At 45.9% G+C, this 27,328-nt stretch overlaps 1 protein-coding gene across 2 annotated transcripts in view; it reads right to left on the bottom strand.

Annotated features, from left to right (window-relative positions):
• Positions 1–27,328, bottom strand: part of LOC115084910 (cytochrome P450 2G1-like) — a 154,088-nt gene that overhangs the window by 46,195 nt on the left and 80,565 nt on the right. For both annotated transcript variants that reach the window (XM_029590323.1, XM_029590322.1), the window contains 2 exons: positions 11,670–11,857; positions 2,266–2,407 (listed from right to left, as the gene is read on the bottom strand). In XM_029590323.1, coding sequence (XP_029446183.1) covers positions 2,266–2,407; positions 11,670–11,857 — 330 coding nt within the window. The remainder of the gene's footprint in view (positions 1–2,265; positions 2,408–11,669; positions 11,858–27,328) is intronic.

The following is a 27,328-nucleotide window of genomic DNA, read 5'->3' on the forward strand; positions in this document are numbered from 1 at the left end:
CTATTCATACCACTCTTTTCAGAAAATCCACTGATCGCAATAACTTTTTAAAATTTGAGAGTCACCATCCAAGAAGGTTCAAGGAAGGGCTCCCAGTAGGACAGTTTTTCCGCATTCGGAGGATATGTTCTGATCAACAAGATTTCATACATCAAAGTGCCATCCTTGGTGACAGATTTCGAGACAGGGGATACCCAAGGACTGCAATCAAGAGAGCATATAAAAGAGCTAAGTTCTCTCCACGGGAATCCCTGTTACACTATAAGAGTAAGACTCAAATGTCACAACTAGTGTGTGTGTTGGAACACACTGACCTCACCCAACAAATTAGACAATCTATACAACGCAATTGGCATGTTCTAAGCCCCCACCCCATCTTTTGCAATCAGCCCATGTTTGCATACAGCCGGGGCACTAACATTAAACAACATGTGGTCCGGGCAACTCAATACCTCGATCAAGTTCCAGGTCCCCCTGGCCAAATTCAATGTGGCAATTGCAGTTTTTGTGTTCAGGCGATTACGGGCATTGAATGGACAGATACCAATACGCAGGTGCAAATCACACGGCGACATCTCATCCATTGTAATTCAGATTTTGTTATATATGGTCTAATATGCCCTTGCAATAAAATATATGTAGGTCGCACTAAGCGCAAAATCCGGATACGTCTTATTGAACACAAAAGTCGAATTAAAAATCAGGACCTCAAGGCCCCCGTAGTGCAACATTGCGTTACATATCAACACACGTTTGAACAACTCAAATGGTTAATCATAGAGCAGGTTGCTCAATCATGGCGAGGTGGGGATAGAATTTCTATTTTAAACTGGAAAGAACAATATTGGATACACCGTCTCCAATCTGTGGAACCACTTGGTCTCAATGAAAGGATCGAGTGGTACACATTGATCTAATTGTAACTCTTGTTGGGATCCCCGCTATTACTTTTTCCTTTTCAGTTCAAGATGGCATCCTGAGTGACGCATAAACCCAATTATGGATAGATAGGGGGACATCCTGTATTTGAGAATTTTTCAAAATGGCGTCTAACGACGTCATTTCCCTTTTATGGATAGTCTAGATCTAAGATGGCGCCTGCCAGTGACGCAAATGCCCATTTCAGGACTTAGACATCGTTTTGGCGCCTTTTTTCTCCTTTAAAAAGCTAGCGGTTGTATCGCGCCGGCCGCTGACAGACGTCTCGCACGGCTCCACGAATGCAAGTCCAGCATCATTGGAAGCCAGTACGATATGGAGAAAAGGTATCTTTTATCTAGTTCTTTACCAAGTGGATATTTCATCAATGTCAATTCTTCGCTTTACAGAACTATCTGAGACGCTATAATACAGCCGCATAACTTGCCTCCCACGAAGTAAGTGTTTTCTCCCATTCTTTACGCTAGCCTTAAATTTGCGGCATACCTTGGTACTGTCTGGTCTATTTACTTTATTGCAGTTATGTGAAAAACCGGCATTAGTGACATCCGAGCCCCTGATGAAGGAGGGTTTCCTCCGAAACACGCCGTGTCGGCAATAGCATCGGATTATACCTGCATCAACAATACTGGTTCGTCTACGGACATTAAAATCGCAAGTTAAGTAAACTAAGAGACTCATTTGAGTACTAATAGAGACTGACCGTGCCGCGAGATAGCTACCTATTGCAGGAGCATCTCATGCTTACAGAGACCGATGATTACAAGTAAAGTAAAGCTTGAGCCAATATAAGCTTACATGCCAGCTTAAAAAGTTGACAATTATTATGAGGTCTCTTGAAGCGCTACTGCCGCTCCATTTATACGGGATTTTTCATTTGTAGATTAGTAACTGACACATGCAGGGCTGCTTGCTGGTTGATTCCCTTTTATGTCCTGGGAGTCAGTGCATGTGTGTTTTTGTTTGTAAAATGTAGAAAGTATTGGTGGGTCGGTGGATGACAGCATAGGTATGTATGGGTATGGAGAAGGTATGTAAGGATGATTGATGAGGTATACATTTCCTCTCGGGTTTTGAATGAGGTTCAGTTATGTTATATTTAAAATGGCAACTATGCAGTTTACAAATTAATGTATAATTGCATTTCCTGAGGTTATGCTGAAACACATTCTAATATGAAGATTTTTGTTCTGAGATCTGTTGTGATGAATTTTGTAATGTGCACTTTGCTGAATAAAAATTATTTTAAAAAAAAAAGAAATATGATGATATTTTCTTTTGAGAAAAAAACTATCCTTAGTTGTAAAAAATATAATAGTCATTTACCCATAGAAAATGGAACAAATGCATCATTTGCCTTAAATTCACCATTTTCATCCAAGAAATGTCCTGGGTTGAAGTTCTCTGGATCTCTGAAATATTTGGGGTCAGACAATACAGAAGACAGAAACATGCAAACATCGGTACCCTGAAATTAGAAATTAAACACAAATTGAAATATCAGTCAATCTAAATATTGCTTTATTTATAAAATGCTTTTCTCCAATGTGCCTGTTAACAAAGATCCCAATATGCTACAAAGAAACAGTAAATTAAATGCACCACAAATTAAATGAGTTAATAGCAGGAATGCTGGAAATCAGATAGAAGGAAGGACAGATAAGTAAAGAGCAAAGGACAAAGTCAAGGGCTTTTTTTCAGAAGCATATTAAAAACTAATGTTAGTTCCATGATTAAAGGGTGTAAAGCCTCTAATGAATACTGAATTAACTTAGTTTTACCATAGCTGTTAATATAAGTAGGTTACAATATGTAATCATGCTACTATTCTACTCTGGTAATTTGTCTATATTACAAGCCAAGGCAGGAACAGCTGATCCCCTCTTCATGACTAAAGCACCCATGGTGGCATGAGTCTCTCTCCTGGATTGTGTGCAATACCCAAGAGAAGACAAAGGGTGGGAGGACCTGGAGAGGATCTAGGAGAGGTGGATGAAAGATAAACAGGCCTAAAATCCCCTTTGTCTGTTCCTAAGGTAAGATTCCTTTGCTGCTGAGGGATATTGTACTGAGGGGAAAATCATTAGGCTGCCATAGCAAGCCGCAGGTGCCTCATCCATGGGGAGGGGACATCAGGCTGTAGTGGGCCCTTTCTTCTTCCAGGGGGGAGATGGGATTGGAGTAGGTATATCAGCAGGTATAGTTAACTTTTTAAGAATCCAATCATGTGACTTAATGTGATTAGAGTTCTTCACCAGACAACTAATAAAGGAAGGCAAAACGATTACCGCCATGGTTAAAAGGTGAGGTGAAAGAGACTATTTTAGCCAAAAAAAATCCTTCAAAAATTGAAAGAAGGATCCATCTGAAGAAAATAGGATAAAACATAAGCATTGTCAAATTAAGTGTAAAACATTGATAAGACGGGCAAAGAGAAAATTTGAAATGAAGTTGGCCATAGAGGCAAAAACTCATAATAAAGACTTTTTAAAATATATCCGAAGCACGAAAACTGTGAGGGAGTCGGTTGAACCATTAAAATGTGGAGGGGTTAAAGGGGCTCTTAGGGAAGATAAGGGCATTGCAGAAAGACTAAATTAATTATTTGCTTTCGTGTTTACTAATGAAGATGTTGGGGAGATACCAGTTCCGGAGATGGTTTTCAGGGGTGATGAGTCAGGCGAACTGAACCAAATCACTATGTACCTGGAAGATGTAGTAGGCCAGATTGACAAACTAAAGAGTAGCAAATCACCTGGACCAGATGGTATGCATCCTAGGGTATTGAAGGAACTGAAAAATGAAATTTCTGATCTATTAGTTAAAATTTATAACCTATCATTAAAATCATCCATTGTACCTGAAGACTGGAGGGTGGCCAATGTAACGCCAATATTTAAAAAGAGCTCCAAGGGCGATCTGAGTAACTATAGACCACTAAGTCTGACTTCAGTGTCGGGAAAAATAGTAGATCATATAGAAAGACATGGTTTAATGGAACACAGTCAGCATAGATTTACCCATGGGAAGTCTTGCCTAACAAATCTGCTTCATTTTTTGAAGGGGATAATAAACATGTGGATAAAGGTGAACCGGTAGATGTAGTGTATTTTGATTTTCAGGAGGCGTTTGACAAAGTCACTCATGAAAGGCTTCTAAGAAAACAAACAAGTCATGGGATAGGAGGCGTTGTCCTTTCGTGGATTACAAACTGGTTAAAAGACAGGAAACAGAGAGTAGAATTAAATGGTCAATTTTTTCAGTGGAAAAAGGTAAACAGTGGAGTGCCTCAGGGATCTATACTTGGACCAGTGCTTTTCAATATATATATAAATGATATAGAAAGCAAAACGATGAGTGAGGTTATCAAATTTGCGGATGATACTAAATTATTCAGAGTAGTAGTTAGTAGTTAAATCACAAGCGGATTGTGATACATTATAGAAGGACCTTGCAAGACTGGAAGATTGGGCATCCAAATGGCAGATGAAATTTAATGTGGACAAGTGCAAAGTGTTACATGTAGGGAAAAATAACCCTTGCTGTAGTTACACAATGTTAGGTTCCATATTAGTAGCTACCACCCAGGAAAAAGATCTAGGCATCATAGAAGATAATACTTTTAAATTGTCGGCTCAGTGTGCTGCAGCAGTCAAAAAAGCAAACAGAATGTTAGGAATTATTAGGAAGGGAATGGTTAATAAAACGGAAAAAGTCATAATGCCTCTGTATCACTCCATGGTGAGACCACTCCTTGAATACTATGTACAATTCTGGTCGCTGCATCTAAAAAAAGATATAGTTGCGATGGAGAAGGTACAGAGAAGGCCAACCAAAATGAGAAAAGGGATGGAACAGCTCCCCTTTAAGGAAAGACTGAAGAGTTTAGGGCGTTCAGCTTGGAGAAGAGATGGCTGAGGGGGAATATGAAAGAGGTCTTTAAGATCATGAGAGGACTTGAACGAGTAGATGTGAATCGGATTTTTACACTTTCAAATAATAGAAGGACTAGGGGCAATCCATGAAGTTAGCAAGTAGCACATTTAAGACTAATCAGAGAAAATTACTTTTCCCTCAACGCACAATTAAGATCTGGAATTTGTTGCCAGAGGATATGGTTTCAAGAAAGGTTTTGATACGTTCTTGAAGGAGAAGTCCATTAACTGCTATTTATCAAGTTTCTTAGGAAATAGCCACTGCTATTAATTGCATCAGTAGCATGGGATCTTCTTAGTGTTTGTTACGACTGTCACTGCCCGACATCTCCACTCTGCCCTCCTTAAATCTTTGGCGACTCCTCCTGTGGTTGACGGATATTTGGCTGCTGCGGCGTATGTCTGCCGTCCTCTCCGGCGACCCTGGTCCGGCTTGGGTGCTGCCTCCCTCCATGTTGTCCAGTTGCCTTAGGGCGCATGCGCCATGTGGCCCTGTTTCAAGTACCTTCTTTGGCGCGATCCTCAGTGGCGTCCCCCTGTGATGACATCACGCATCCCGGATACAAATAGCCTATGCGATTGCTAGCTGTCGAGTTAGCAAAGGTTTCCTAAAGGACAGGATTTGCTCTCTGTACCTAGCAACTCTGCCTCCACTTGGACTACTCTATTTGGGGTACCCGCTCCTCGAGGACCTCTCTCTCTCCCCTCTCTTTCAGGTCGCTATCTGGAACCAGCACTCGCTCCTCTAGGGCCCATGTTCCTGGACTCGCTACCTGGACTTCTCTTCTGCCTGGAAGACACCGCTGCCTATACCATCTGTGAGTTACCATCTACTTCTCTCAGAGCTGTTCCCTGGAACCAGGTACTTGCTCCTCGAGGGCCTGCTTTTACTTCAGCTCCTGTGCTCCATACCGAGAGACCACTGTGTGAGTACTATACCAATGAGGCTCTATTCCTGAACCCTGCATATATTGCTTGTACTCACGATCTCAGTTTCTCTCCACTAAAGCACAGCCATTGTGGGTTCGCTGTTCCATAGCCTGAGGGACTACAAGCCCAGCCAGGCTACATTCCTACTCACTACCACCACCTCTGGTTGTTCCTTAATACTGTTTAATAAAATATCTAACTGTGTATGTGTCCTAAAGCTGAGCCTGACCTGTGGCCCCTCATGGGACTTCCCCCTGTGGGCATGGTCAGCAGCCACAGAGTCCTGGGGTCCACCCAAAATCCTTACAAACAATAACAGATTGCTAACTCCATGGATCCGGCACAGCTCAATGCCCTGCAGGCCATTCCGGGCCTGGCTCTACACATTTCCGAACAGCAAGACGCCTTGGAGAAACTCACTTCAGCGTTTCATCAGCTGCATGCACAGAAGACCCGAGGCGCTAATTCCAGCAATGAAGGTCAGTTACATGAAGTAACTTTAAAGACTGCTGTAGTGCTGGCTGCTCCAGTTCATTTCTCGGGAGAGATTCAGAAGACTATGGGCTTTTTAAACCAGTGCTGCATGCACTTTGCACTACAGCCTTCTCAGTTCCCTACAGCTTTTTCCAAGACTACTTAGATTCTATCTTATCTTGATGGAAGGGCCTTTTCTTGGACCTCTATACTGTGGGAATGCAAGGATCCTATTTTGCAGGACATAGATGGATTTATGGACTTATTTAAATCCGTTTTAGATGATCCTGCTCGAGTTACCATTGCCGATTCTGCGTTAGTGGACCTGAAGCAAGGCAACCGACCACTAGCTGATTTTGAAATAGAGTTCAAGACTCTTGCTACAGAACTCTGCTGGGACCCGAAATGCCTGAAGACCCTCTTCTTCAGAGGCCTGGATTTTCGCTTAAAAGACGAGCTGGCCGCTCAATAAAAACCTGACTCGCTGGATGAACTAGTGGCTTTGGCTACGAGGATCGATCACCGGCTTCGTGATAAGGTGAAGGAGCTCCGGCCTACTAGAAGATCTGGTCTGAAAGAGGTCAGTGCTAAACCTGCACCTTGGATGGTTCCAGTAATTCCTGCTGCCAGTGAAGATGAACCAATGCAACTTGGTCATGGACATTTGACTTCCAAATAGAGGAGACTTCGGAAGAGGCATGGCCAATACATGTACTGTGGCCAGTCTGGTCACGATGTTCCTACATGCCCAATTCATCCGGGAAATGGACGGGCCTAAGTCCTGCAGGAGGACTGTTCTTAGGCCTCACAATGCCCTGTCCTCCACTCTCTCTCCCAGTCTCCTTGATCTGCGGACCGTCTACGTTCAAACTCTTGCCTTGGTGGATTCAGGGGCAGGAGGCAACTTTATTCTTCGACGCCTAGTGGAATATCTGAGGATTCCCCTCATCAGCTTGAAGGTTCCACTACTACTTTCCTCCATCCAAGAAAGCCTTTGCCGGATGACATGACCTGCCAAACGGTACCAGTAATTCTCTGCACTGGAGCTCTCCATATGGAGTCAATTTCCTTCTATGTGTTAGAGAAGGCCATGCACCCTATTGTCATGGGATTACCCTGGTTGCAATCACACCAACTCCAATTTGACTGGGCATCCTTGGAACTCTTCCCCTGGGGCCCAGATTGTCATGGGAAATGCCTTAAGGAGATTGTTCCTGTCATCTGCATGCCTATAACTCCAGCGATGCCGGGACTGCAGCCCCAATATGCATCCTTTAGTGATGTGTTTTCCAAAGAAGCTGCTGATATCCTTCCTCCGCATAGGTCCTATGACTGTGTCATAAGACTTAAACCCAATACTGAGCCTCCTAAAGGACATATCTATCCTCTCTCAGCAATTGAGAACAAGGCAATGTCTGAATACATCGAGGATAATTTACAGAAGGGGTTTATCAGACCATCGAAGTCTCCAGCCGGCGCAGGCTTCTTCTTTGTGGGAAAGAAGGATGGTACTCTATGTCCTTGTATCGATTACCGAGGTCTGAATGAGATCACAATTAAAGACCACTACTCCCTGCCTTTAATCCCGGAGCTGTTTGACTGGCTTCAAGGGGCCAAAATATTCTCAAAACTCGACCTGAAGGGAGCCTACAACTTAGTTCGCATTTGTAGTGGCGACGAATTGAAAACAGCTTTCAACACTCAAGACGGCCACTTCGAGTACTTAGTGATGCCCTTCAACCTGTGCAACGCACCCGCCATATTTGAGAACATGATGAACGACATCCTGCGGGACCTGTTGTACAAGAGTGTCATGGTATATCTGGATGATATCCGATCTTTTCCCAGGATTTGCCCACGCATATCGAGGATGTCAAACAAGTACTCCAATGACTCCCTGAACACCGGCTCTATGCCAAACTCTCCAAATGCAAATTTCACAAAGACTCAGTGCCTTTTCTTGGTTATATCGTGTTTAAAGATGGCTTCCAGATGGACCCTCAAAAATTTCAGAGTATCAAGAAGTGGTCCCAGCCTACCAGCCTGAAGGCCCTGAGATGATTCCTGGGGTTTACCAACTATTATAGAAGCTTTATAAAGAACTATTCTTCTTTAACCGTACCCCTGACCGTGATGACCCACAAGGGTGCCAACTCTTCAAAATGGTCTGCGGAGGCCATTTCCGCATTTGAGAAACTGAAGACTGCCTTTTCCACAAAAAATGCTTGCAGCATCCTGACCCCAACAAGCCCTTTATCGTTGAAGTTGATACTTCAGATGTCGGCTTGGAGGCCGTACTGAGCCAGACAGGAGACTCTAAAGCCTTACATCCCTGCTCCTTCTTCTCATGACGATTCTCCCCAGCAGAGAAGAACTATGGGATCGGTGACAAAGAGCTCCTAGCAATAAAGCTTGCATTCGAGTAATGGTGGCTTTGGCTCGAAGGCACTCAACATCAAATAACCGTATTCACAGACCACAAAAATCTAGAGTATCTCAGCCATGCGCAACGTCTTAACCACATACAAGCCAGATGGTCCTTGTTTTTTAATCGTTTCAATTTTGTGCTTAAGTATCGCCCCGGAGACAGAAATATCAGATGCCTTGTCATGCTCCTTTCTCTCGGAGGATGTGCCTGAAGAACCTCAGCACATAATTGACCCAGAGAAAGTCATCTTGGTGACTACACATTCTGTGCCCACAGGTAAGACCATCGTACCTAAACACCTCAGGAAGAAAGTGCTGTTTTGGGCGCACGATTCCAAGCTGGCTGGCCATCCTGGTCAACACCGTACCCTGCTCAAGATCCAGAAGTTATATTGGTGACCTATGTTCAAGAAGGATACCCTATCCTAGGTGGTATCCTGTACCAACTGCATCAAGAACAAACCTGCTTCTGGCCAACCGTGGGGTTTGCTGCAACCACTGCCAGTTCTGGAGCAGCCCTGGTCACACATCGCTACTGATTTTGTAATCGATTTACCCCCTTCCGGAGGAATTAATACCATCTGCATAACAGTTGATCGCTTCAGCAAGATGGCCCATTTTGTGGTGCTGTCTGGCTTACCTTCAGCCTTGGAGGTTGCGAAGCTCTTCATATCGCGCATTTTTCACCTTCACGGCTTACCAAGACACATTGTCTCAGACCGAGGATCTCAATTCACGGCAAGATTCTGGAGGGCTTTGTGCAAGTTATTCGACATCTCTCTAGACTACACTTCAGCCTATCATCCGCAATCAAATGGCCAAACAGAACGGATGAATAGAACTTTAAAATAGTTCATACGTGCCTACATCAGTTCCCAAACTGTTACCATGGGCTGAATTCGCCATCAACACTCATCCAGCAACATCAACTGGATCAACACCCTTTGAAGTGGTATATGGACGCTCTCCACCACCACTTCCACTGAAGCTCTCAGTGATGTCCCCAGCAGCTCAAACTACTGCTGATGAAATCCATAATCTCTGGACTCAGACGAAAGACATGCTAATCAAAGTGAGTGACCGTGCTAAGAAGATCTACGACGCACGCCATTCTCAAACCTGGAGATAAAGTCTGGTTATCTACCAAACATCTCAGACTGAAGTTACCCTCTACTTGTTTCGCTCTTCTGACGTCTTGGCAACGTCACTTACAGTCTGAAGCTACTACCTGGACTCAACATCCACAACACTTTTCACGTTTCACTCTTGAAACTGCTCATTCTCAGTGAATTATCTTCCAAAACTCAGGAACCACCTGTTATCAACGCAGAAGATGACCTAGAATTCAAGGTTGAAGAGATCTTGATGTCCAAAGATAATGCAAAACATTTGAATACCTTCTTTCTTGGGAAGGTTTCAGCCCCGAAGAAAACTCTTGGGAGCCTTAGGCTAACATCCTTAATAAAGAGATGCTCCATCAATTTCATCTCGCGCATCCTTCTAACCTAAACCTGGTACCCGAAGAGCAGACCGCCCTTTGAAGGGGGGTACTGTTACGACTTTCACTGCCTGACGTCTCCACTCTGCCCTCCTTACCACTTTGGCGACTCCTCCTGCGGTTGACGGACGTTTGGCTGCCGCGGATTCTGCCTACCGTCCTCTCCGGCGTCCCCGATCCGGCTTGGGCGCTGCCTCCTGCCATGCTGTCCAGTTGCCTTAGGGGTGCGTGTGGCCCTGCTTCAAGTACTTTCTTTGGTGCGAACTTCATGGGCTTCCCCCTGTGATGACGTCACGTTTCCCGGATACAAATAGCTTACGCGATTGCTAGCCGTCGAGTTAGCAAAGGTTTCCTAATGGATGGGATTCGCTCACCGTACCTAGATACTCTGCCTCCACTTGGACTACTCTATTTGGGGTACCCGCTCCTCGGGGGCCTCTCTCTCTCCTCTCTTTCAGGTCACTGTCTGGAACCGGTACTCGCTCCTTGAGGGCCCATGTTCCTGGACTCGCTATCTGGACTTCTCTTCTGCCTGGAAGACACCGCTGCCTATACCATCTGTGAGTTACCATCTACTTCTCTCAGAGCTGTTCCCTGGAACCAGGTACTCGCTCCTCGAGGGCCTGCCTTTACTTCAGCTCCTGTGCTCCATACTGAGAGACTGCTCTGTGAGTACTATACCAACGAGGCTCTATTCCTGAAACCTGCATATATTGCTTGTACTCACGATCTCAGTTTCTCTCCACTACAGCACAGCCATTGTGGGATCGCTGTTCCTGAGCCTGAGGGACTACAAGCCCAAGCTGGGCTACATTCCTACTCACTACCGCCACCTCTGGTGGTTCCTCAATACTGTTTAATAAAAGATCTAACTGTATGTGTGTCCTGAAGCTGAGCCTGACCAGTGGCCCCTCATAGGACTTCCCCCCCGTGGGCATGGTCAGCAGCCACAGAGTACCGGGGTCTACCCAAAATCCTTACAAACAATAACAGTATTTGGGTAATTGCCAGGTTCTTGTGGCCTGGTTTGGCCTCTGTTGGAAACAGGATGCTGGGCTTGATGGACCCTTGGTCTGACCCAGCATGGCAAATTCTTATGTTCTTATGTTCTTAAATTGATTTGTGATAAGCCATTTTAATATTAATAAGTTGCTTTGCATGCATTTGCAAGCGACTCAATAAAATGTGGTTGTATTTTGTTTTACTGGTAACTCAAATGTGTGCGTTTTAAAATGACATCAACACTTATTAATGGTAACAATTTAGATTCTGTAACTAGTGTTACAGAATTAATACGCTATAGTCAATAGGTTCCAATGTAGTTTTTGGAGAAATAAACACATTTTAAGGTGTTTTTTAAAGGTCTGGAAGTCAAGGGTTGAAAAAATAATCCAAGAATGCCCCTTACCACTTTAAAAATAAGAAACATTTTTCAGCTAAATACAATATCAAGATTAATTAATTACCTTAGGAATTGTATAACCTCGGAACTGGGTATCTCGCACCACTGAATGCATACCTCCCATTGGAGTTATATCAATGAATCGTTGTATTTCATGGATCACAGCATTGGTGTAATGTAACTTGCGTCTGTCCTCAATGGATGGACTATGGTTTCGCCCAACCACACTGTCAATCTCTTCATGTATTTTTTCTGTCAAGAGTTTGTAAAGGAGAAAATAGCACAGACATGCATGTAATTATAATTCCAAAAAATATGTGGCACTACGGTACAGGTTGTTCAATACATATATGTACTGCTTTATTTGTTTAGAAGCCAACAAGAAAGAGCACTCATTTAGACAAGAATTTAGACTAGAATTTAGTAAAACCAAAACATATATATAGAATACACAAATATAGTTCTCTGAGATCTACTTGATTACACTATATATACCTTCAAGAGGTGTGAATCGGAACTGGAATCAGTTCGGATTCCGGCTCCGATTCACATGTGTTTTTTTTCCATCGGGCCCGATCGCGTTTTATTTATCGGCTGCGCCCCAGCCGATAAACAAAAAACCCACCCTGACCCTTTAAAAGTAACCGCTTAGCTTCCCCCACCCTACCGACCCCCCCAAAAAACGTTTTACAGGTACTTGGTGGTCCAGTGGGGGTCCCGGGAGCGATCTCCCGTGATCTCCCGCTCCGTGCCGTCCTCCTGCTCCCGTGCTGTCGGCTGCCACTAATCAAAATGGCGCCAATGGCACTTTGCCCTTACCATGTGACAGGGTATCCGTGCCATTGGCTGGATCCTGTCACATGGTAGGAGCACTGGATGGCCAGCGCCATCTTGTGCTCCTACCATGTGACAGGGGCTGACCAATGGCACCAGTAGCGCCTGTGACATAGTAAGGGAAAAGGCTATCGGCACCATTTTGAATACTGGCAGCCGACGGTCCGAGTGCAGGAGGTCGCTCCCGGACCCCCGCTGGACTTTGGTAAGTCTTGTGGGGGTCAGGAGGGTCCCCCAAGACTTGCCAAAAGCCCCTGGTGGTCCAGCGGGGTTCCGGGAGCGATCTCCTGCACTCAGGCCATCGGCTGCCAGTAACCAAAATGACACTGATAACCTTTGCCCTTACTATGTCACAGGGGCTACCGGTGCCATTGGCCAGCCCCTGTCACATGGTAGGAGCACAAGATGGCGCCAGCCATCCAGTGCTCCTACCATGTGACAGGATCCGGCCAATGGCACGGATACCCTGTCACATGGTAAGGGAAAAGGGCCATCGGCGCCATTTTGATTAGTGGCAGCCGACGGCCCGGGAGCCGAAGGACGGCCTAGAGCGGGAGATCGCTTCCGGGACCCCCACTGGACCACCAGGTACCTGTAAAAAGGTTTTGGGGGGGTCAGGAGGGTGGGGGAGGCTAAGGGGTTACTTTTAAAGGGTCGGGTGGGTTTAGGGGTTATTTTTGTGTGCCGTTTTTCCCACCCTTCCCCAAAATGATAAGGGAACCCCCACAATCAATATCGTGGGGCTTTCCTATCGTTTTGGGGGAGCCCTCGATTTCTGACGATTTTGAAAATATTGACGATATTTTCAATTGTCCGAAGCCCGATTCACATCCCTAATACCTTCTCCTATTTTATTTTAATATACATAACACACAATTCTCAGAAGTGTTGGTACCTAACATTATAGAAACAAAGTAGTCTGATACTGCAATAATATAAATAAATGACTATAGCTAATTAAGCAGCTGGGACTTACTGGCAGGCTGCAACTAACTAACTAAGGAGGTCATTTATCAAAATGCGCTAAGTCATTTTCGCATGTGTTCGCATGCAAAAACGTCTTTAACGCATGCGATAGCACCATATCGTATGGTGCGATGCAAATCTGGAAAAGAGGAGGAGTTAGAGGCAGGGAGTGGACTGGGTATGCCAGTGTGCGAAATACTATCGCACGGAATTAACGCCGATTTTAACTACACCTTTTTGAATAGTGTTAAGCCATGTGATAGCTTGTGTTACCGAGCGGTAAGGTTTTATCGCATTTTGCGATGTCTCCTGAAACGCCTGTTTGAGTAGATTTAAAGCTCCTGAGAGAGAGAGAGAGCGCGAGAGAGAGAGAGAGAGACAGACTAGCCATAGCAGCCTCTCCCTAGATAGGTATCTGTATCCCTATGGTAGGCCCACCTAGTAACTCGAGGTGGGGGTTAGGGGCCACTTTGACATTCAATGTGAGATGTACAAACAGATCAGTGGTCTCTTGTGAAGATCTGAGGAGAGAGGATGTGAAGATCGACGGAGAGAGGAAACTCACTCCAAGATGAGATTTGGCAATGTTGTCTCCACCTAGCTTGATGGACTCTCTACCTGGGTAACATCAGGCTAGGTGGAGAGAACATTGCCCAAATCTCATCTTTGGGTGAGTGTCCTCACTCCAAGGATCATCAAATGTTCACGAGAGACCACTGTTCTGTTCTTACGTCTAAAATTGAATGTCAAAGTGGCCCCTAACCCCCACCTCGAGTTACTAGGTGGGCCTACATAGGGATACAAATACCTATCTAGGGAGAGAATACTATGGCTAGGCTCTCTCTCTCTCTCCTTAGCATAGGTAAATTGTGATAAACTGTAAATTAGCATAAACCACACCCCTTTTGCTATCCCATGCGATACTTATCGCATTTTGATAAATCCAGGCCAAAGTACAGCAATGAAAAAGTCATAGCAGAAATGCAGAAGCTCATATAACCTGGTTTGTTTGGCAGGCTATGCAAGAGATTTAGGAGACCTAGAGCCCGATATTCAAATGACATTTGGCCGGTTATGTTCAGCAGCTGTCAATTAGCTGGATAACTCACTTATCTGCTAAGTTTTTAGCTGGATAACTTGTAGGCAGTCAGTGGGTGTAATGGGGCAGTGCTACTTAGTGGGATAAGTTATTTGTCTAGATTAGAGCTGCTCAATGGTAGATCTAAATTTAGATGGATAAGACTTATCCGGCTAAGAAGCACCAAATATGGGGATATTCAGATGCATAGCCATGCAGGTGAATATCCCATCTAAGTTAGCCGGATAAGTCTATCCAATTATTTTAGATGATTGGCTTTGTTTTAAATATCTACCCCAAATGCTCAGGTAACAACCTTGTGATTAGATATGGGTAGAGATGGTTACTGGGAGTGAACTAAGAAAGAATATGGTATATTCATCTACCAAAGAAGGTGGATTAGTAAAGAGGAAGATGACAAACTGAACTGGATAAGGAATGATATCTAACAAATGGTCACATTCTATAGCTGGCAGCTTGAAGGTACCATTATTTGTTTGTTTGTTTATTTGAGATTTATTTTATTGCACACTTTCCAGAAAATAACTGTTCAATGTGGATAACAGGTGTTTTGGTTTAGACATTGAGTCGTGGGCCCTTGGTCACTGCAAGAGATGACACCTCCTACAGAGTGGAGCCCAGTGGGGACTTGTAGCGATAGGCTAGCTCTAGTACTAATGGGCACAGCGGAAGGCAAGTCTTTATTGTACTGCAATATAATTGGTAGACCCGAGGAACGGGCAGTGATCCTTAGCCAGTAGAGGAGGGTCTCTGAAGGTGTTGTCCAGTCTGTATTCCACAGCATGGAGATGTAGATCTAGAGTCTCACCAGGTCATGGGAAGGTGATGGGTCCGGTAGTGGTCCGCAGAGTGGGGTAGGCCAAAAACCCAGGCACCGATGGTATGCCAGTGAGGGTAGATCCAGTAGTTGTCCGCAGAGCAGGGTAGGTTGAGAATCTACGTCGGACGAGATGAAACAAAAGTAGAGACAGATCAATGGCAGATGTACTCACTCTGATGCTGGAAGCTGTTGTAGAGGGAGACACCCAAGAAGCGGAGGTCTGGAATGGAGCAAGGCCCTCTAGGAGCGAGTACCATAGGCGTCCTTGCTGGAAGCTGGTAAGCCCGAAGGGTAGGTAGAAGCGAGGCAAGGCCCCCGAGGAGCGGGTACCTAAGTCATCGTGCTGGAAGCTGATGACTTCGAAGGGTAGATAGGAGCGAGGCAAGGCCCCCAAGGAGTGGGTACCTAACTCATCCGGAGCAAGAACCCAGAGCGAAAGCATCTGGTAACAATGCAAAGTTGCAGGAAGGAATCCTTGCTAACTTGTAGTTGGTATTAGGGATGTGCAGAGGGACGCCATATGTTGCATTTGGGATTCATATTCGTTGGAGGGCAGATACGTTGCATTCGGCAAGGGGGCCCCCCGAAACGTTTATACGTCGATTCCTATTTGTTTCCCCACTAAAATTAAATTAACTACAACCCCCCACCCTCCTGACCCCCCCAAGACTTACCAAAACTCCCTGGTAGTCCAGCGGGGGGTCCTGGAACCATCCCTTGCACTCAAACCCTCGGCTACTCAGCCCCTGTGACATAGTAAGGGCAAAGGCTATCGGCGCCATTTTGATTACTGGCAGCTGACGGCCAGAGTGCAGGAGATCGCTCCCGGACCCTTGCTGGACCACCAGAGACTTTTGGCAAGTCTTGGGGTCCCTCCTGACCTCCACAAGACTTGCCAAAAGTCCAGCGGGGGTCCGGGAGTGACCTCCTGCACTCGGTCTGTCGGTTGCCAGTAATCAAAATGGCGCCGATAGCCTTTGCCCTTACTATGTCACAGGGGCTACTGGTGCCATTGGTCAGCCCCTGTCACATGGTAGGAGCACAAAATGGCACCGATGGCCAAGTGACAGGGGCTGACCAATGGCACCGGTAGGCCCTGTGACATAGTAGGTCAAAGGCTATCGGTGCCATTTTGAAACCGGCAGCCGAGGGTGTGAGTGCAGGGGATGGCTCCCGGACCCCCCACTGGACCACCAGGGAGTTTTGTTAAGTCTTGTGGGGTCCGGAGGGTGGGGGGTTTGTTTAAATTGGCTCCTTTAGGCGGCCAAATAATTCGTCAAAGATTTGTTGTATTCGTGGGGAATCGCAATACATTTCCCCACGAATACAACAAATATGGCCCTATACGTTGCAGATTCCCAATTCATAGGGAACAAATGCACACCCCTAGCTCGTATAGCGAAGGGAGTTTAAATATATGGAGTCTGTGACGTCATACGGAGAGGACGCCCCCGAGGTTCCTGCCATGACGCATGTAAAGAAGGAGGCAGCGCGCACGTGCCATAGATGATCCCTGGAGAAAGATGGCGAACGCAATCACCCATGCTGGTCCAGGGACGCCGGAGGGTTCAGCGTGTTGAAGCGGAGGCAGCCATCTTGCCAATGGAGATTGAAGCAGGCAGGAGAAAGGTGAGCAACAGAGGGCACAGCCGTCTGCGACCGACGGGTGCAACAGTACCCCCCTTCTTAGGGCCCCCCCTAGGGGGTTGGGTTTCCGAGGATGAGTCTGATGGAAACATCGTAGCATGTCTTTGTCAAGGATATTTAAGCGGGCTCCCAGGAGTTCTCCTCCAGTCCATAGTCCTTCCAAGAGATAAGATACTCCCAACGTTTACCTCTATTGCGGACATCCAGGATGCCATCGACTGTATATGTGATATCCTCCTCAGCATCAACCGGTGCTGGCTCCTGAGTCTTGTTGGAGAACTCGGAGAGAATGAATGGTTTTAGCAGTGCCACATGAAAGGCATTGTGGATCTTCATGGATGGATGTAGCTTCAAACTGTACGTCAGAGTTCCAAGTCGTCGGAGAATGGAAAAAAGTCTGATGTATCGGGGTGCGAAGCATGCAGAAGGTAATTTGAGGTGAAGGAACTTCGCACTGAGCCATACCTTGTCTCTAGGTTGGAATTGAGGTGCTTTTCTTGTTCCACCTTGAATAGCAGCTCTTTGGTTTGTTTCCATAATTGTTGTAATTCCACTGCAGTGGTTTAGGCTGCTGGAGAAGTCACGGACAGTGGCAGAGGAATTGGAGGTAATGGTTGGCGACCATACACAACTTGAAATGGGGTAGACCCCTTAGCAGAAGCAGGATGCGAGGTCAGGGTGAACTCAGCACAGGGGAGTACTTATGCCCAATTGCTTTGTCTAGAGTTTACATACGAGCGTAGAAATTGTTTGAGTGTCCGATTCATTCTCTCTGTTTGTCCATTGGATTGTGGGTGATAGGCTGAGGTTAGATCTAATGAAATGTCGAATTTTCGGCAAAGCACTCTCCAGAAGTTTGCAGTAAATTGAACGCCACTATCCGATAATATGTGTTTGGGCATACCATGGAGGTGGAAGATGTGTTTCACGAACAACTTCGCAAGTTCGGCAGCGGATGGTAATCCTGGCAGTGCCACAAAGTGTGCCATGTTCGAGAATTGATCAACGGTTACCCATATTGGGGCGGATTTTCAGAGCCCTGCTCGCGTAAATCCGCCCAAAACCGGGCGGATTTACGCGAGCAGGGCCCTGCGCGCCGGTAAGCCTATTTTACATAAGCCTACCGGCGCGCGCAGAGCCCCGGGACTCGCGTAAGTCCCGGGGTTTTCGGAGGGGGCGTGTCGGGGGCGGGCCCGAACCGCATGGCGTTTTTGGGGCGTGTCGGGAGCGTTCTGGGGCGGGCCCGGGGGCGTGGCCGCGCCCTCCGGACCCGCCCCCAGGTTGCGTCCCGGCACGCAGGAGGCCCGCTGACGCGCGGGGATTTACGCCTCCCTCCGGGAAGCGTAAATCCCCCTAACAAAGGTAAGGGGGGGGGTTTAGACAGGGCCGGGCGGGGGGGTTAGGTAGGGGAAGGGAGGGGAAGGTGAGGGGAGGGCAAAGGAAAGTTCCCTCCGAGGCCGCTCCGATTTTGGAGCGGCCTTGGAGGGAACGGGGGTAGGCTGCGCGGCTCGGCGCGCGCTGGCTATACAAAATCCATAGCCTTGCGCGCGCCGATCCAAGTTTTTAGCAGATACGCGCGGCTCCGCGCGTATCTACTAAAATCCAGCGTACTTTTGTTTGCGCCTGGAGCGCAAACAAAAGTAGGCTATTTGCGCTCCTTTTAAAATCCGCCCCATTGTGTTGTTCCCACCAGAGGGAGGCAAATCCACCATGAAGTCAGTCGCAATGTATGTCCACGGTTCCTCAGGTACTGGCAGATGTTGGAGGAGGCCCCAGGGACGACTGGCAGGAGGCTTCTGTCCCACGCAGGTAGCACAGGAAGCTACATATGCTTGGATATCCTTCTTTATAGTAGGCTACCAATAAAAACATTGGAGCATGGCTAATGTGCAACCTTGCCCAGGGTGACCGGCCAGATGGGAGTCATGTGCCCATCTTAAAAGTTTCTTCCTCATTTCCCGAGGCACCACCATCTTACCAGCGATGACCGCATGTGTGGCTGCCAGCAGCACTTTCTCTGGACTGAAGATGTGGATAGGTTAGTCGGGTACATCCTCCAGGGAAAAGGAGCGTGAAAGGGCGTCTGCCCTGACATTCTTTTCTGCAGGACGGTATTTGAGCAGAAAGTCAAATCGCTTGAAAAATAGTGACCATCTGGCCTGCCGGTGGTTACGGCAATGTGTATGTCATAGATATTCCAGATTTTTATGATCCCTATATACATTATCTGGTGTTGCGTACCTTCCAACCATGGGTGCCACTCCTTGAAGGCCAGTTTTATAGCTAACAATTCTTTATTTCCAATTCCATAGTTCTTCTCAGCTAGAGAGAAATGCCGAGAGAAGAATGAGCTGGGATGGAGAACATTGGTGTCACTGTATTGGCTCAGTACTGCTCTCACGCCGAAGTCAGAAGCATCAAATTTGACGATGAATGGGCAACGAGGATCGGGGTGGCGAAGACAAGGGGTTTTTTTTGGAAGGCCTCTTTGAGTGTTAGAAAGGCCGCTACAGCCTCAGCAGACCATTTCGATGGGTTGGCCCCTTTTCTAGTCATGGTTGTAAGTGGTGCTGTTAAGGTAGAGTAATGTTTGATGAACGTACTGTAGTAGTTTGTGAAGCCAAGAAAATGGCATAGTGCTTTTAATCCTGTAGGTTGAGGCCACTCTTGGATACTCTTCATCTTCTGAGGGTGCATCTGAAAGGCATCTTTGGAAATGATATAGCCTAGAAAAGGCACAGATTCCTGATGAAAAGCGCACTTCTCAAGCTTCGTGTAGAGATGATTATCCCTTATTCTTTGAAGTACCTTTCTCACATCCATCTGGTGTGTCTGGAGGTCTTGAGAGAAGATCAGGATGTCATCTAAATATACCACCATGCACTGTTACAGTAAGTCTCGCAAAATTTCATTCATCATATTCTGGAACACCGCTGGTGCATTGCACAAGCCGAAGGACATGACTAAGTACTCAAAGTGTTCATCATGGGTGTTAAAGGCTGTTTTCCACTCATCCCCGTGACATATTTGGACCAGGTTATAGGCCCCTTTTAGATCCAGCTTGATAAAGATCTTGGCCCCTTGGAGTCTGTCAAATTACTCGTTGATCAGCGGAAGAGGGTAGCGATCCTTGATGGTGATTTTGTTGAGACCTCTGTAATCGATACAAGGGCAAAGGGAACCATTCTTATTCCTAATAAAAAAGAACCCTGTACCTGCCAGAGACTTAGAGAGTCTGATGAAACCTTTCTTCAGATTTTCTTGGATATACCGTGTTTCCCCGAAAATAAGACATCCCCCGAAAATAAGACCTAGTAGAGATTTTGCCAAATTGCTAAATATAAGACCTCCCCCGAAAGTAAGACCTAGCACACAGTATGGTCGGGCAAGATGGTGGCATAGGCGGAACGCTGTTCGCACGCTCCTGAAATCTCTTCACGAATTCAAGTTTCTTTGAAATTATGCCATCGAAAAGGAAGGGGAAAGTAAGGATTTTCCCACCCGAATCCTTACCTCTCCTAGGGCAGCTGGATATCTTGCGCTACATGCGCCAACTGGACCTTGAGGGAGCCGGGGAATCCGGTGCGAGCACCAGTGAGGGAGAGCTGGGCGCCCCTGTGGACGAGGCGTCCCTTAGCCCTGTTCTAAGACCGCCTCCAGCGCAGCGCGACCCTGACCGAGTCATCCCCCAGTCGCAGGTCGATGACGTGGCCGGAGCGACCGGGGGGGGGGAGGGGTGGAGGTAGACTCGGTGCAGATGCCGACAGTGAGGGAATCCGCTCGGGAGAGCAGCGTTGCGATCGCTGCAGAGCCCCGAGGGAGTCCGGAGATGGTGGTTTGCCTCGGAGAGGAAACTGGGGAGCCACTACCAAACGGACAGCTGGGAGTAACATCACCCGATGCTGATGGTGAGTCTTTCGCTGCAATACTTAGACCGGAGGCAGTGACCCTAGAGTCACTGTGGGACTTAATGGCGGGACAAGGACAGGCTATGAAAAGACTGGAGAAAAAATGGATTCCCTGAATTATAACATTCAACAAAGAATTCAGGAGGTGCAAACACAAGCCACTGATACTACAGTAAAAGTTTCTGAGGCTGAAAAGAAGATTCAGTCACTTCAAGTAGTTAATGCAGCAGTCATTAGAGAGCAGATGGCCTGTTCTAGACGTCTGGAAGTTCTAGAAAATAATATACGGCATCTTAACTTACATATGCTGAACTTCCCCAAAATAGCTGGAGAAATTCCTTTCACTACTTTAAAGAGACTTTTTAAAGAAGGTCTGGGCTATACGGAGCAAAATATGCCCTCAATTAATTTTTGCAGATTTGTGAGCAACAGATCTTCTACTATAAGGCCTTCTGTAACTCCAGCTATCCCGTTGAACCTGACCAGCTTTTTGGAGAACTCTGAGACTGATGTTTTGGAAAGAAGTATATTGCTTGTGGCATTTATAACTGTGCAACACCTAAATGGAGTCATGAAGAATTACTTTCGTAAATTTCCCCTATTATTCTATGGTCAGGCAATACGTATCTATCCAGATTTAGCACAGATTACGCAGATCAGAAGGAGAGAATTCCTAACGCTAAGACAGGATGTTATTTCTTTAGAGTATTCCTTTACACTCCGTTATCCCAGTAAATGTATTTTGAGGAAAGGAGACAAATGTTTTATCTTCTTCCAGGTTGATCAACTCCGTCAATTTATAGATGCACGTAGACCCACCACTTCTTCCCCTGTTGATTAGCACAGAGCTATAAAAAGTAAATGATCCAGTTTAGTCCTATGTTATCGCTATGATATTGGTTGTATTTCCTAATTACTCCCTTTATAATTTCCATTGCCCCCCCACTGCTCACATTGAATGCCACTAAATAGAAAGATTAAATTTATATATAGGTATGATTATGATTGAAGGATATCTATTGTTTAAGTTCTAATTTTCCATATGAATAGAAACTGGATATAATATAAGTTTACTGTATCTAAGAGTTATATTCTATAATTTTTTTCTTTAATCCAGAATGAATGTAATCATATCAAAAAATTTTCTTTATGTATTTTTAAAAATGGATAAATAAAGAATAAAAAAAAAAAAGACCTAGCACATATTACATGTAAACGATTAGCTACGGTATTCCCTCCCATATAGTAACGCGCGCCCTGCCATTTTGCCGCACGTTTAACCTGCTAACTTACCACCTACCCTTACCCCTGCGTTAGAGGGAGGGGTAAGGGTAGGCGGCAAACTTTCCCCCAGCCCCCACTCACCTGCCCTGGCCGCGTCCATGGGTGCTGGTCTCCGGGGCAGCCCCAGTCCTCTCCCCTCCTCCCGAAGCAACGAAAGCGGAAAAAAATCAAAAAAGAAAAAAAAAAGTGAAAAAAAATAAAAGTTGCAAGAGAGGGGAGAGAGGACGGGCAATCCTACTCTCGGGATTGCCAGTCCTCTCTCCTCCCGAAGCAAGGCACGAAAAGCAGCCTTGCTCCTGGAGGAGGGGAGAGGACTGGCAGTGTAAAGCAACAAAGTGAATTACTTTTTCACAGCCCTCCTCCGGAGACGGACATCGACGGACACGGATCGCGGCTCCCCTGCCTCCCGGAGGCGAAGATGGATGCCTGCACGGGCAAAAGCAGACCCTGTACATGCGATTGGGCTGCTCAATGCGTGACGTCACATGCCCGTGACGTCAAACGTCACGGGCATGTGACGTTTGACGTCACATGCCCGTGACGTGACGTGGAGAAGAGAGAGGACTGGCAATGCCCGTGACGTGACGTGGAGAAGAGAGAGGACTGGCAATCCCAAGCGTAAGAGAACCATCCACTTCCTGGTACCTGTCATTTCAAATGTCATTTGAAATGTCATTTGAAATGACATTTGAAATGACAGATACCGGTACCAGCGTGTCCGTGAAGCGTTAGGCCAGCGCACCCAGGATACTGTATAGCGCTCTATACAGTAAAATGGGTTGCCCGGGCCTAACGCTTCACGGACGCTTCTTACCGTAGACGCAGCTTGCATTTTTTAAAATTACTGTATAAAGAGCGTCACTCTTCTTTTTCAGTCAATCTGTGATTCTGTGAGCACGCAAGCCCAAAGGGAAGAGAATGCAAGCTTTGTTTTGTTTTGTTCAGCAACTGCCCTATATATTGGTGATATAATTGGACATCTAGATTAATAAAATCTCATACAAATTGCTATAAGAAGGAAGGAATCAAATTAATCAGATTAGTCTGAGTTTCCTTTCTTCTGCATTCTCTCAAAGATCAACAAATGAATGGAGAAGAATGGATGGAAATGGACAATGTGCTCAATGCCCCGTTCTCTCAGGATTCAGTAACATCAGTGGTCATTTTCTTGGTTTGAGTCAGCAGCAGCCTCCACCTTTCATTTTTTCCCAATGGAGAAAAGGAAGCAAGTTAAAACCAGCAGGCAGAAGTATTGAATACAGGCACCGAGGCAGGGAGAGCAGGCCCTCAAGGAGCGAGTTCATTTTTTTGTTCAACAATATACCGGTATGTGAATTCTTCTTCATGGAAAAATAAGACATCCCCTGAAAATAAGGCCTAGTGCATCTTTGGTAGCAAAAATTAATATAAGACACTGTCTTATTTTTAGGGAAACAGGGTAAGCCGACATGGCCTCAGTCTCAGATAACAAGAGGGGTATACCCTTCCTTTGGGAGGCTCCAAGTTAGACTTGAGGTTTATCGCACAATCAAAGGTTCTATGTGGAGGTAAAACATCTGCTGCTTGCTTGGAAAAGACGTCCTAGAATGATGCATATTATGGTGGTAATCCAGGTGGTGATGGAATAGTTGACATACATGGCAAAGGGGTGACTCGTGATAGACATCGGTCATGGCAACCAGGTCCCCACTGCAAAAGCGCCATTGTAGCCCAGTTGAAATGGGGCATGTGTTCTTGTAGCCAGGGCAGGCTGAGCACCATTGGGTGAATGGCCTTCTCAAGGACTAGAAAAGAGATGGTCTCAGAGTGTAAGGCCCCTGTGCGAAGGCATATGGGCTGTCTAATAAGGGAGACTTCTCTGGCAGTGATCCACCAATCTTTTAGAATAAAGTTTCCTCCGGCACCTGAATCTACGAGTGTGAGTATCTGAAACTCAAGGCTCCCAGAGATGAGAGAGACAGGGAATGGAGGAGAGGGTATAGTCAGACCTAGAAAGGGTCCTCCAGCGGATCCTAGGTCCGTAAGTTTCCCGGACAGACAGGACAGGTCTGGACGGCCTGGCTAGATTGACTGCTGTACATGCAGAGGCCCATGCGTGTGTGAAAACACCTCTCCTTAGAGGTTAAGTGGCTGCGGCCTAGCTGCATGGGTTCATCCTCTTTGCTGGGTGCAGAAGGTTGAGTTGAAGCCGTATGCATAGTTCTGGGACGAATACCTCCCGTGATGTGCTTCTTGGGGCTCTTTGCTTCCTGAGTTCGATCACGTATCCGGTGATCAGTCCTTCCAGCTAAATCAATGAGAGATTCCAGGGTGTCTGGCAAATCACGAGCCATAAGTTTGTCTTTTATACGGGAGTTGAGGCCCTCTAAGAATATAGCACATAGGTATCCCAAGTCCCAGTGGAGCTTAGACGATAGTGTTTTAAATTCAATAACATAGTCTGGAAGAGGCTTGTTTCCTTGATATAGGTGCAGAAGAGTAGACCCCACTATGGTCTGATGGGCTGGGTCATCAAACACTGATTTGAAAAGGTTTTGGAACCCAGTTAGATCACTTAGAACAGGATCGCTGCATTCCCAAAGAGGTGAAGCCCAGGCCAGGGCTTTTCCATCGAGTAGCGACATAACATAGGTAGACTTGGAAACAGCATTGGGAAAGTAATTCGGCTGCAATGAGAAGTGCATACAGCACTGATTAATAAAGCCCCTAAACATCAGGGCATCACCAGAAAAGCGTGTAGGTACTAGTAATGGTACAGTGGTATGAACAGCAACCACTTTTGGAGAGGAGTCTTTCTCTGGAGCTGTTGGCGTATTCAGTCAAGCATTCATCTGGTTGAAGCGATGATTAGTGTCTCCAGATTTTTCTGTTGCTTGGAGATCTGTTAGTCCAAGCCAGGAATGAGGGTTGAGAGCTGAGCCGGGTCCATGGAGTTAGCAATCTGTTGTGGTTTAGACATTGAGTCATGGGTACTTGGTCGCTGCAAGAGATGACACGTCCCACAGGGCGGAGCCCAGTGGGGACTTGTAGCGATAGGCTAGCTCTAGCAGTAATGGACACAGTGGAAGGCAAGTTTTTATTGTTCTGCAATATAGTTGGTAGACCCGAGGAATGGGCAGTGATCCTTAGCCAGCAGAGGAGGATCTCTGAAGGTGTTGTCCCAGGTCTGGGACGGAGCAAGGCTCCCGAGGAACGGATACATTAGGCATCCTTGCTGGAAGCTGGTAACCCCGAAGAGTAGATAGGAACGAGGCAAGGCCCCCAAGGAGAGGGTACCTAAGTCATCCGGAGCAAGAACACAGAGCGGAAGCGTTTGGTAACAAGGCAAAGTTGCAGGAAGGAATCCTTGCTAACTCAGCTGGTATAGCAAAGGGAGTTTAAATATCCAGAATCCATGACATCATGCGGAGAGGACGCCCCCGAGGTTCCCTCCATGACGCACGTAAAGGAGGAGGCAGTGCGCGCGTGCCTTATGTGATCCCTGGAGAAAGATGTGAACACAATCGCCCATGCCGTTCCGGGGACACTGGAGGGTTCGGCATGTGGAAGCGAAGGCAGCCATCTTGCCCATGGAGACTGAGTCAAGCAGGAGAAAGGTGAGCAACAGAGGGCGCAGCCGTCTGTGACCGACGGGCACAACAACAGGTTAACATACATACTGCACTAATCTGTGGTAATGAGTATGCAGATTTGTGAATCCACGGTATTTTCCATGCAACTTAGCTGAGCCCAGAAAGAATGTGTGATGCAGGACCCAGAGCACAGGATGATAATCAGTAGGGCTGTCATAAGCCCACCCTTATCCTTCCTCTCCACCTTTGGATTATGTGATAAGAATATAATGAAAAGGTATAAGTGAGGTGATAGTAGCCTCTCCCCATCCCCAAGACCCTCCATTTTCTGTCAAAAAATTATCCACCCAGATGCCCTCATACCTTCTGTACCCCATTCTGGTTACTTTTATCCCTGGTGGTCTAGTAGTAAAGGCTGTAGACCCATCTATGGATCCTGGATCAGGGATGTCATATCCAAATGATTCAAGCCAGCTGGTGCCATTTTGGATATAATGTTCCTAGGCCTGGATGTATAGAGGGTACTGCAGCCTTCAGCACCAGGTTATCAGGAATAACAGTAAGTGTACTGGGGTACTGGGAAGTTGGGGGAAGGTGAAAGAGGCCTGGTGGATCATTGTTTAACAAAGGGGGAGAGCTTGGGGATGGGATAGACTACCACCCATTTACTTAAACCTTCTGTTTTTACACTTATACCACATAATCCTGTAGCAGGGAGAGAGGGACTCTCATGAGACCCACCTTCATTTTGATACTCTGCTGAGGGGGGGTGGGGGTGGGGGACACAAAGGCTAGAGTGCAGTGGCACTGGAACTTGCATTAACTTCCTGATGCTCCCAAGGAAAGTTACTACACAGTAACTGTCATTCAAATAATGCAAATTATGTAGTAATCTGCATTATTTGATTTGCATCATATATTCTGCTAATGAGCTGGTTTGCATGGATTTGCATGAAAAGCAACTCATTTTAACACCCATACTATGCTGTTTTTTGTTTTTTTTTGAGGGTGCAGGGACATAAGGCATGGTGTTTGAAATACTGTTAGCTATGTTATTGCACACTTTTCCATTTGCTAACCATCGTTTATTGTTAATAACAGGTGTTAAAACCATACATTTGAAAATAATCAGTTGTCAGTCTTTTCTTCTATTGCCCCTGTTCTCTGGAATAGCTGCCTTCAGAACTTCAATTCTTTCTCACTATAAACATTAAAGACCTTCTTATTTAATAAGCTTTTAAGAGGTCTTAGTAACTAATAACATTTTATTTCTGTTACACTCTGTTTTATATATGTTATATGTATTAGATGATTGAAATTGCTTGTCTGTTTTTTATGCATTTTTTATTGGTTGTTGTATTAATTATTGTACTGTTATTGGTATTTTATGTATATATTTTGTTGTTATCCACACAGAACAGATAGTCTAGTAAGTAAGACGAGTAGACGTTTCTATAAATAAATAAATTAAGACATTTACAGCATGGTAAACACATTACCAATACCATGCTGTAAATTCCTAACACTGCTTAGTAAATGATATAAAAAATATATGTGATTTAGTTTCAAAAATAACTATTGGATGATAACAAT

Source organism: Rhinatrema bivittatum, chromosome 2 (assembly GCF_901001135.1).
Source record: "Rhinatrema bivittatum chromosome 2, aRhiBiv1.1, whole genome shotgun sequence".
Lineage (NCBI taxonomy): Eukaryota > Metazoa > Chordata > Amphibia > Gymnophiona > Rhinatrematidae > Rhinatrema > Rhinatrema bivittatum.